General features: G+C 31.9%; 2 protein-coding genes across 3 annotated transcripts in view; one reads left to right on the plus strand and one right to left on the minus strand.

The window, feature by feature from the left end:
- The window catches only part of ANGPT2 (angiopoietin 2), a 75,023-nt gene extending 70,943 nt beyond the window's left edge, over positions 1 to 4,080 (plus strand). For both annotated transcript variants that reach the window (XM_044663597.1, XM_044663598.1), the window contains one exon: positions 3,148 to 4,080. In XM_044663597.1, the coding sequence (XP_044519532.1) occupies positions 3,148 to 3,308 (161 nt within the window). In that variant the 3' untranslated portion in view covers positions 3,309 to 4,080. The remainder of the gene's footprint in view (positions 1 to 3,147) is intronic.
- MCPH1 (microcephalin 1) overlaps positions 1 to 12,288 on the minus strand; it is a 306,661-nt gene that overhangs the window by 166,754 nt on the left and 127,619 nt on the right. The window contains exon 12 of the mRNA XM_044663596.1: positions 6,145 to 6,222. Within this exon, the coding sequence (XP_044519531.1) occupies positions 6,145 to 6,222 (78 nt within the window). The remainder of the gene's footprint in view (positions 1 to 6,144; positions 6,223 to 12,288) is intronic.

Below are 12,288 nucleotides of genomic sequence, written 5' to 3' on the forward strand. Positions count from 1 at the left end.
AGAGTACTGGCTTTTTAATTTTTATTTTTTAAGAGTACTAGCTTTTGAAGGTGGAGGACCTGAGTGGCCATGGCACTTACCATCTCTGTGGGACTCCAGAGAAGTAATTTACTCTTTCTGGTCTTCAGCTTCTTCATCTATAAATTGAGGGGGGTTCACTAGATAGTCTTTGAGATCACTTCCAGTTCTAAGTCTATGATTCAATTAAATTCTGCCTTTGAAACTAGCTGTGTAACTATGGCCAAGTCACTTAGTCTCTAGAAGCCCCAGTTTCTTCAACTATAAAATAGGAATAGAAATAGCTATAGTACTTACTTTGCCAGTTTGTTGTATCGAATGAGATTATGTATGTAAGTGATACAAATATCACCTATTGTTTATATAGAAGGGATTCCTAATTTCCTCCAAGGTGCTGCTGTTTTAAAATGTATGTTGATCAAATAGCATCAACTACAATAGCAGCATTCAACATTTCTTATAATGATTTATGATTACAAAGCACATTCACATTATATCACTTGTCTTTAACAACAGCTCTGTGAAGTTGGTAGTACAAAAATTACTATTCCCATTTTGCAGAAGAGAAAAATTGAAGCTTAGAAGTTAGGTGACTTGCCCAAGGCCACAGTAAAAAGCAGTGGAAGAATTCTAACCTAGATCTTAAGAATTTAAGGATTCCACTAAATCAAGCTGTCTTCTCAATTCTTAAAAAGATTTTTTTAAGTTGTTAACTATTCTTTGGTGGGAAAATCAAATCATCCAAAAAATTGGGGGAAAAAAAACTTTAAAAAAAGAATGATTATTAGATAGTTACTTGACTGATAGATTGCTATGTTTTCACTGTTGCACTTGTCCTGTACCTTTCAATCTAAATTGTTTTGTATTTATGGATAAGTGACATGCAACACAAAAATTACTTTAATAATGGCCATTTAAGTTCTTAAAAAATGTACTAACAAAATTATTAAAGATTCAATTGTAGCAACTTCATATCAGAAAACCTACTTTATTTTACTGGAAACCTCAGAAACTGATAACATTAGCGCCTAATTACCAAGGCAAATAAAATAGACTAAAAATGTCATAACTCAGAGATGCCCAAACCATGAAAAATATAGATATTGTATTAATATTCTGAACCACACCAGAAAATCTGGAGGGTCTTAGTTGCATCCATATGTAACTATATCAACTTTTGGTTCAAAATACTAACTTAATTGCACCTAGAAATATAAGTCAAAATTCTAATAGATATAATCTCCCAATTTAATTATGAAACAAAGAATGAAAAAATAAAAAATTTTTAAATTAATACTACATGCCATATCACAGGTTCAATTTTGCCCCCAGAAATTATTAGAATTTTTTGGTAAAAATAATTCAAATAATCAGCAATAATAATGCTTTTTTAAAATAGTGAAGGATGAGGAGCTTTGTTCTAATAATCATCTAGATACCTTAATAGTACAGTAAGATGCCAGATTAATTACATTTCTAAAAATTAAAAGTACTTGATTTTTACTTAGTGAGCAAGGTCATTTATGCCAATCATAATTGCTATAAGAGAATAAGCTAAAATGTTAATAAAAATAAGTTTATCTTCATTGTACTTTCCCTACCCCAACTTGGACTTATCATAATAATTCTTCTTAGGACTAAATGGAAGGACAAAAAAGATATATGTATTGTGACTTCGCCTTTTGTTTTCAATTCCTATATTCTTAACTTAGTTGTTTGTTTCAAAATTTGCAGACTATCCAAAACATCTTGAAATATGAAGAGAAAGGTATTATAGAACTTCTAGAGGGAAACAATATATTTACTTAAACGTAAATTTAAATTCTGAAATTGGAACTGGAATAGAGATTTAAATCAACCTAAAGGAGAAAGTATAGATATTTTTCTTGTTAGAAACCAAATTCTAATCTCAGCTCTGAACCAGACATGCCCTACCTCAAAATATTCATTAAGTTAAATTTCATGGTGGAAGATCTATAGTTGTCAGACAATTGGCCTCAGAAAATGTATATTTATAAATCTGTATGCATAGAGCCTGAGTTGTTTTATAGGATTGTGAATCACATACATTAACTTTTTCATCCTAAATCATTCATTTAAATGGACCCAAGTGAATTGTTATTATAATTTAGGGACCTATAACAGATGATTCTAGTAGAAGTAGTAGTAGTAGTAGTAATAATAATAATAATAATAATAATAACAATAATAATAACAATAATAATAGACATGCATATCAGTAGAACGTAAATTTTGGCAGGACTTAGCAAACTGGATAGGTTTCAACTATGTGACTAACAATGGTATTACTGGACAAAGTTCAGCATAATTAGGTTCAGAAAGGTTCATTACCAAAAGGTTGACTTCCAGGTAATAAATTATTGAAGAATTATTTTTCCTAGAACTCATAAGGACTACCTACTGAGGCAAAGATACTTAATCTTGTTTGTGTCATGGGCCCCTTTGACAGTGTGGTGAAATCTATGGATCTAATTGCTTCTAAGAATAATGTTTTTAAATATCTGAAAGAAATGTTAAATTTCAGTTAGAGAGTAGTAAAAATAAGGATGTAAGTTTTTTTCCATATCTAAGTTCATAGAACCCTAGAAACCTACCTATCAACCCTTTTGGAGTCAAAGAACCACTGTATGTATACTAAGGTATAGACTAGTTCCAGTTTTCATCAATGGAATAAGAACTCACATCTCTGAAATTACAAGTCTTTGAAATTTATCTTAAAATTTCTTTTCTAGTTTTTCCTTCCCCTTATTCCTGCTTTTGGTTATGCTTTCTCTTAATGAAGGTCTTAAATTGAGAAATGTTGTAGGCCTTTTTTTATGTCCAGGGTTTGGACTCTTGACAATTAGCAGGTGAAAAAAAAGCAAATAAGGAAAGCTTATAGTATTTAATTAATGAAAAATCAAATTCACTGAGATATGCATTGTAACTTATTTTATATATCTATGTAGATATATAAAATCTCATCCCAAAATTGTGAAATGTATATAAAACAAGAAAAACATTGGATTGAAAACTTTAACATTTTCACCTGTAGGAAACTCTTGGCTCTTAAAAGAGACATCTAAAATGACCTATTTCCTAAATTCTTTCTGTTTCCACCTCTGATAGGTTGGTGGTTTGATGCCTGTGGTCCTTCCAACCTAAATGGAATGTATTATCCACAGCGGCAGAACACAAACAAGTTTAATGGCATCAAGTGGTACTACTGGAAGGGATCAGGGTATTCTCTCAAAGCCACAACTATGATGATTCGACCAGCAGATTTCTAAATTCTTTGACATTCTCTGTGAATGAAATCTTGTATTATCTTGAGAGACCTCATTTGCAAAGCATTTAAACACACCGCTGCATCTTATCTTATTTCCACCTCAGAAAACATGGACTTGTGCACCAAAGGGATCATGTTCTGAACTGCAACATTGTAATATTCATCACTTTAACCAGCATTTTTCCAATAGTCAATGCAAGATCTACAATATGAAGTAATATGGAATTATAATGATGTCAGAAGGACTGTAGAAAATAAATTTATGTTCAAGAGATGATCTAATAACAGAAGGACTCTTCTCACAATCATTGGTGTTATGTGTGATTTTCTCAAGTAAACTGGAATTGTGATATATTCAGAAATATTGCTAACTACACTCTGTTAGAGAATTCAATTACTCATGAAACTTCATTCCATACTATTTTGTTTTATGCTGTTTTTAGATTGTGAAAATATCCATACTTTCCTAATTTTGCACCACTCCCAATATTAAAAAGATAAAATTGCCCTTTGTAAAATCCTATAAGCCATTAAAACATGTATCTAGGGATTTCCTCAGAAATGAATACTACATGGCTTAATTAATATTTGGGGAAGAAAGAAAGGAAACTCCACTTGGGTCCTTTGAGTTTTACCATGAAAAAATAGCATTGGCTGCTTAATTTCAAACACATTTTGGAGTTCATACTTCTTGGTCTTATATTTAAAATCTAAATCTTTAATATATTCATTGTGGTATGTGTTTCATTACAATTTATATGAAGAGTACACTATTTTCCTTACCATCTATAAAATATTCCAAAAAAATAAATATTACATACTAAATAAGATAACTGTTTTAGTTTAAATTTTAAAAACTTATTTAGGGGTTTTCAGTTTTGAATGGTTGTGAAATTAAAATATATGATTATGATTCAAAACAAGAAAAACTGGCTTTTGAGAAAGAAGAAGACTATGCATCATTTTACGAATAAGAAGTTTTACTATTTTATGGGGGAGTTGTTTCTGGGTTTTATTTTTAATCCTATAATAAGATTTTATTCAGGGAGAGAATAGCATTTAATTTATGCATGGAAAGCAGCATACATTTAAAACCCCTTTTGTTCTTGGGGTATAAAATTCATTCAAAAGTATTTTGGGAACTATACTTTCATGGTTATTTTATCCTCAAATTATCATTCTATTGAAGAAAAATAATTAAAAACAATAAAATTTTTTATCTGTCCTCTAACCTTGAAAAATATTGACTAGGTTCTAAAACACTTCCCATATTTATTACAAGTACTCAACAGTATTTTTAAAATGCAATTTTGTTCTTAGAACTTCGGATATAATCTAACAGAATCCCTAGCATGGACAGTCCAGTTGATTCATAGGCAATTTCTACATGGTTTAAACTTAAGAGAAATACTTTTGGAAAGATTGTCTCTGATCCTTATGCTGTTACTAAACCTTAATTTATAGAAATGTCATTTCAGAATCAAATTATGGATTGTGTTTTTCCTTCATGCATTACTATTATTAAGAAAGTATAATACTTGTGCAGCCAAAGAATGTGAGAAGAGTTAGAAAGTTTTCCTCAATATGAATTTACTATTTAGTTAATTTACTAGTAAGTTAATAATAAAAAGCTCAAGACAGGAATTAGATTAAAAGAAAAGCTTCTGATAAGATAATAAATATTTAAAAGACTACAGTTGAATCTAAGGTATATTTCTGCACCAAGTACAATGATCAGTATTACAGAAAGTGGGTAAGGAAAGACATGGGGGAGGGGGGGAAAGAATCTTGTTACTTAATTTGAATGGAAAGTTTGCAAGAAAATTCCGACAAAACTGTGGATTTTAACTTACAAAACACACCATAAGGTTACTAAGGCAATTACAGATATTGTAATTTAAGGGAGGGGCCGGGGGGAAGGAGTTTAGTGGTATTTTTCCTTTATGCTTCAATTCCTAAAACAGCATTTTAAACAACAGATACACTCCTGCTGAGAGACATTCCTAGTCTATTAAAAAAAAACATTTGTAAAGTCAGAAGGAAATCAAAATAATATTCTTAAAACAAAAACAACAAACAACCATGATAACCACAGTAGGGCAGAGTTCAACCCTCTTGTTAACTTTATCCCATGTAGCATACTTATTCAACTGAATAACAGGGAGAAAGACTCAAACATCGGAGAAAAAACACAGACAATTCATCCTTAAAAATAGATATCATTTCAGAGATTAAACTGTTGTATATCCCTGTCAACACTTCTGAAAAATAAATCCAACCTCAGTGTAACCTTGCCCTAAGACAGTCTTCTGGTGATGATTAAAAGAATTAATTAGTCTCTTTAAAAATTGCATACAGCAAGAGTTTTATTTGGAGTTTTAACTCAGAGCTGAGTAATGTTCAATTTCTCATCGTTCTATCTTCATTCACAGCTTGTACAACCATTGAAAGAAATGAAAATAATAGCAGGAGATAAGTAAGATATTAATGTTCTTTTAAGCAGATCTAATTCTTTTAAACATTCAATCTACTTCATTAAAAAAAAACCTTATAAATCTTCAAGTGCTATAATATGTTATTGTTTTCATTAAGAATAACTTTTGTAGTATTTTATTGGAAGTTTTTATTCCTGGGTCAATTCACAAATGCTACTTAATTTTCTAAATGCCCTTAGGAAGTAGGTAGACAACAAATGGGTTAAACTCTGTTTACATCTTTCTAGCTAAACATACTGAATTTTGGCTGCAGACATTTAATTATTCTTCATCTCTCATTCTGTCAGAATCTGGGGAAAAATGCAAATGACAATCACAAATATAAAATAGCATCTGACTTACAGAAGCTGCAGGGAAGTTGTTTGAAAGTTCATATGGTTCCTCTGAAATCCAATGGCCAAACTCCAAAGACCACAGCACCTACAAATGTAATAGTAAGCAGTTCACTTCTGCATTTATTGTACTTTTAATAGATAACAAAAAAGAAGCAGCTTTGAAGACAAAGGAGAAAATGAACAATATATTCTTTTTTTTTTTTAATTTTAAACCCTTAAGTTCTGTGTATTGACTTATAGGTGGAAGATTGGTAAGGGTAGGCAATGGGGGTCAAGTGACCTGCCCAGGGTCACACAGCTGGGAAGTGTCTGAGGCCGGATTTGAACCTAGGACCTCCCGTCTCTAGGCCTGGCTCTCAATCCACTGAGCTACCCAGCTGCCCCCTGAACAATATATTCTTAGCAACAGCAGTTAGACAAAATTCCACCTCTCTGAAACAGCCGCTATATGAACATAGCATCACTTTCAAAATTATATTCTTGCATAAATATTACAAATTCTAATAAAAATTTGATTAAGGGGCCCATGGTTATTAGAAACCTCAGTTATAACCTGCCATTGCCATATGCTGAAAAGTGTTACCTTTCATAAATAGACATGATATATTTTTAAAAAGACTTAATTTTCAGAGCTATTTAGAGCTTGATTAAACGGAAAACTCAGGTTTATTATTATTACTATGTTTCTTAAAGATAAGTTAATCAAAATAATCATCAACATAATATATTATTAGATAATAACAATAATCATCAATAAATTAAACATCAATCAGGACAGTGGCTCTTAGAAATCAAAATCCCTGTCTTAAGCAATGGCCAACATTTTTACAATATGGAAAATTCCTATAATGAATTTTATGACCACTTAATGATTTACAAAGGGAAATATCCTTCCCTGGTCCTAGAGGCATGTAATATCCCATAGGCAAGCTTTCATGACTATTATTATTTTAGCTTGTAGCATTGTTAATGTTCAAAGTCATGCTTTTGTTTTAAATTCAACCAAGATATCTGACTCACAGCAGTGAATTCCACTCAGTGTCTACACACCCTGAAAATAAATATTTTCTTTTATTATGTACAAAATGTATCACTCTAATCACAGTTAATTTGGCAGAATTAAATTGCATTGGTATGACTTATGGAAGAGCTACAATATGTTTTCTTTTCTCTTTCAATGCATCCAAGTGCTTTCCATGGTTTCTACGCATGGGGTAGACTAGATATTTTTGTTGAATTTTCTTCATATATATGGAAAAGATAAGACACAGAAAGCCTTAAGGAATTAGAAGACTGTAGATAGCTGTCCTAGAGAAATACAGAAGGACAAGTAAAAACTGGATTAAAATGCTGCACAGAGAAATAAAAAAATTTCTAGGGAACATATAAGAGGATACCAGAAAGTATGATACATGGCCTACATGTTCATCTGATATGACCAAAAGACAAGAAAGATATTTATTCTGATAAACTAACTGATTTAGCAAATAAGATTGAGCAATTTTTAAAATGAAACATTTTGCAGTGATACAAGATGGTCAGGCTGTTAGATATCTGAATACACAGCATGCATGTCTATTGAGATGTATATTTTACATATTTCTGAAATAGTTTAAGCTTTTCTACTTGCTGCAGCATTCTAATGCTGAATTCAGAAAAGGCAGAGTAACATTCTTATGGCTCTAATAAAGAATCAAAATTACAAAATCAAGAGAGTAAAAATATTAGACTTTTATAGAAATCAAAATATTTCCAAAGCAGTTTAGTACAGTATAATTCAATCTAATATGTGTTATTTAAAAGTCAGTGATGAGGAACAGGAAATTTTCGCTGGGTATAAAGCCATATGGCAAAGGCATAACCAGGTCTGTACCTATGATTCCCAAATTGTGTGGTACTTTGTTTTAGGGTGCAATGGTTTGAGTTAAACAAATGTTTAAACAGCTTAGCTGAAAGCCAGAAAGGAATAGGGAAATTTTATAGTATGATCTTCTTTATTTTTGGTTCCCATTATGTGATGTTTAATGTTCACATTTATTTTGTCTAAAATATTTTAAAATTTTTAAATTAAGAATATTTCCTAGTATTGTCTTAGAAAAGATTAATGTATTCAAAAGCACTTGATCTTACACCTTTCCCTTCCTCCCTTTGGAATCTTATCATTTATTCATTCATTTATTCATTCATTCATTCATTTGTTTGTTCATTCATTCATTCATTCATTTATTTATTCATTCATTTATTTATTTATTTGTTTGCATTTTTAAGCCCTTAACTTCTGTGTATTGGCTCCTCTGTGGAAGAGTGGGAAGGGTGGGCAATGGAGGTCAAGTGACTTGCCCAGGGTCACATAGCTGGGAAGTGTCTGAGGTCAGATTTGAACCTAGGACCTCCTGTCTCTAGGCCTGACTCTCAATCCACTGAGCTACCCAGCTGCCCCTGAAATCTTATTTTTTTAATCCTCTATTCTGTCTTGTATCTTGTTTCCTATAAACATGCTCAGGTTTCCATTAACTTAAAATATTCCTTCATCTCATATTTCATAAACACACTTCTATACACACATATTGATGTACACAAGTATGTGTGGGCATATCTAGATCCAGATATTATCTACATAAAATGTGTGTATATAGACACATATAGTGTATGTAGCTACATATTTCTAATTGTATATAGATATATCTTTGTATATTTTGCAGGAATGTAGTAGATAGAGGGCGGAAGCTGGAGCCAAGAAAATCTGAGTGCAAATCCTGCCTAAGACAATAGCCATGTGGCCCTGGGCAAGTCATTTGATCTGTCTGCCCAGTTTTCTCAACTGAAAAATCAAGATAATTACATTATCTACCTTCTAGGATTATTGTGAGGATCAAATGAGATTATAATTATAAAGTGCTTAACAGTGCCTGGCACTTCAAGTGTTGGCTATTATTATTATTAGATACATAAGCATGTTTATAAGAAGCAAAGGAAAGATGGAAGATGCAAGGAAGAGCATGTTATCAATAAAATTTTACATATCATTAAATAGGATTATATATACAAATATATAAATATTGATACATATTAGCTATAACTATATATACCCACAAAACCTTCCTAACTACTAGAACTATCCAAAAATGTAGTGGGAGATAGTGGGAATGTACTCATGCAAGCTGACCGTCAGATAAATTGTTGGTAATGTTGTAGAGAGGATTCCTGTATGGTATCGGTTGAACAAAGTGGGCTCTGAGGTCTCTTCCTACCCTGAAGAGTCTGTAACATTCAAAATAACTAGGGTCTAATTGCAAGGTAGTTTGAGACTAATTAAAAACCATACAGAATAAACTTTATTCCTAAATCTTAAGAAAAATGAATTTTAAGAAAGGATCAAAAGATATCTTGTAGAAATGAGTTTTGAAACAGGTGGTGATCCACTGAAGAACATTAAGTATACTATGAAAACAGAAATATTTCAAACTACTCAATTGAAAGACCTATTAATAGACTTGGTTCTGGAGCAGCAAAAAAAAAAGTAATCACTTTATTAATGTTTTCGCAATAATTTATTTCTAAATATCAAATAACTAAATATTAGTTAATAGCCAAGAAACTAAGAGGCAGAGATGAAGAGAGCATTCCAAGCATGGGAAGCAGCCAGCATTTAGTTCTCAGTACTAAATAACTTAATTCCCCAGCATTCTGAAAATATGCTTCCTATAGAATGTGCTATTTATAATTTTTCCCTTGGAAAACCACATAATTTAACTTACTGCTTATTAAGAAGGTTCAGAATTTCTATACTAAAACCATAAAGCAGGTAAGGAAAAGAGAAGCTATACCATGAGATAAAAGTAAATAATATTTTATGTATGTAAAATAATGCATACATAATTCAATCAATGTGTTCTACTTCACATTAATCTTTGTCAGACTGAGACTAGGAGATTTAGGAAAGGAAAGCTGGGATCAATATGCTCAGTTCCATATAAAAGAGATTCAGACTACATAAAACAAACAAAAAAAAAAACACCTAGCTAATCGTTTTGACAGTGAAGTCTGTAACCATAAATCTAGCATGAGAATCTGGTCATTTTCAGAGGATTATAGTAGTTTACTTTATTTACAAGTAAAACATGTTTTGATTAGCTGGAGTTTTTTTTTTTTTAACAAAAGATGCAGACAGCCTAGATAAATCTATGTTTTAACTGCTTTAAGGTCCAAGTGTGGGTGTTCACCTCAATTGTACATGTTATTTCAAAAGTCATAAGCTTTAGTAGTTTAAGACTGCCTCAAGATTTTTGTAACAATTTTGTATTGCAAATAGGCAAACAATAAAATGAATGCTTTGCAAGATGTATTTCATTTTTCAAATGCAATAACAATTAGGAATAATTCTCATTAGGATGTTATATGTAATCAGAAAGTCAAACATTTTGATTGTCATTTCTACCTTTACATATAATGTCTTCATTTATAGCAACCGCCCCAGTACAAGCTCTCCTCCTGTACTATTGTAATAGCCTTCTAATTAGTCTCTTTGCCTTTAAGTCTCTCTGCCCTCTCCAGGCCATCCTCCACTTAGCCATTAAAGCAACTTTTTAAAAAGCAAAGCTCTAACTTCCTCACTCCTTTTTCTATTACCAGAAACCAAATAAATATATTTTAATTTCTTCCTAGTAAAAAGAGCCTAATGTTTGAAGTCAAAGTATTTAGATTTGAATTTAGCTCTGTTACTCACCACTCATAGAATTGTGGGCTAGAAAATTAATTCCTCCATTCCATTTGTTCAAAAGAGGACCAGAGACTATCTTAAGTTATCTTTGAAGTCATGTCTAACTCGAAATTCTGTGATATTATGATCTTATTGGCTGAGTTAATCTGTCAATCAGCAAATATTTCTTTTTTTAGAAGGCAGGATTTGGAATGAATCTTGATTGGAGCCATGAGAATGAAGAGGCAGAGGGGAACATCCAGTGCAAAGACATGGAGTCAAGAGATGGCGTGTCATGTGAATATAGTCCAGGGTAGCTGGAAAGTAGTAATGTATAAGAAGACTAGAAAGTAAGAAGGGGTCAACGTATGTAGAACTTTATGTGACAAAGAGAGGAATTTATGTGTGATTTTAAAGGTTATAGGGAGCCAGAGGAGATTACTGAGTATGGAGAGTGATGTTAGACCTTTGCTATTTGGAAAAAAATTGCTTTGACAGCTGACTGGAGGATGGCTTAGAGAAGCAGGGAGACTTGAAGAAGACCGATTAGAAGAATATTGTAATAATACAAGTAAAAGGTAATAAGGGCTTGTGCAAGAGTGGTGGCTATGAATGCAGAGGTAAAATAAAGGAGAGATGATGTAAAGGTAGAAATAACAAGTTTTCCTACAGATTGGATACATGAGATTAGTATAATGGAGGAGTCGAAGATGACAGAATGGGCATGAATCTAGATAATTGAGAGGATAGTGGTGCCTTTGATAATAATAGGAAAACTGGGGAGAAGGAACAATTTTTAAATGTTACTGACCTCTCTAATCATGGCCTATTTAGCAGACCTGAAAGCACATGCCTAGAAAAAAGTTGTCACTCTAAGAAGAATATTAATTGAACAGAACCCTTTACATATACCCCCTTAAGAAAAATCTTGATACCTTTTTCCTGCTCTATATGCATTCTACTACCTGAAATCCAAAAGAATCCATAAAAATACATGGTAGAAGGGCAAGCTTATTATTTTCCCTTCTGCCAGTTGTTTGTGGTTTCTTTGTTAGGAACAAAGGAATAGAGACTGTACTATCATTCTAAATGTGGTCTGACCCATGCAGAATACAAAAAGACTATTATTTCTCTTGTTTTGGACACTTAATCTTCCTTTAATACAGCCTAAGATCATATTAGCACTTTTGGTGAAACAGTTCTGCTATTATTTCTCATGGGATTTGCATTCCACTAGAAACACCTCAATCATTTTTTATCCATACTGTAGTTTAGTGATACCTCCCCCATGCTATGTTGTGAAGTTGATTTATATGAACCCAAGAGTGGAAATTTAAATTTATGGCTATTGTATTTCTTCTTATTAGTTTTGGCTCACTGTTCTACCCTGATATCTTTCTAGTTCATTTTGTTGTCATGTCAGATGTAAATTATTCCTTTCAGCTTTGTCAT

Source organism: Gracilinanus agilis, chromosome 2 (assembly GCF_016433145.1).
Source record: "Gracilinanus agilis isolate LMUSP501 chromosome 2, AgileGrace, whole genome shotgun sequence".
Classification (NCBI taxonomy): Eukaryota; Metazoa; Chordata; class Mammalia; order Didelphimorphia; family Didelphidae; genus Gracilinanus; species Gracilinanus agilis.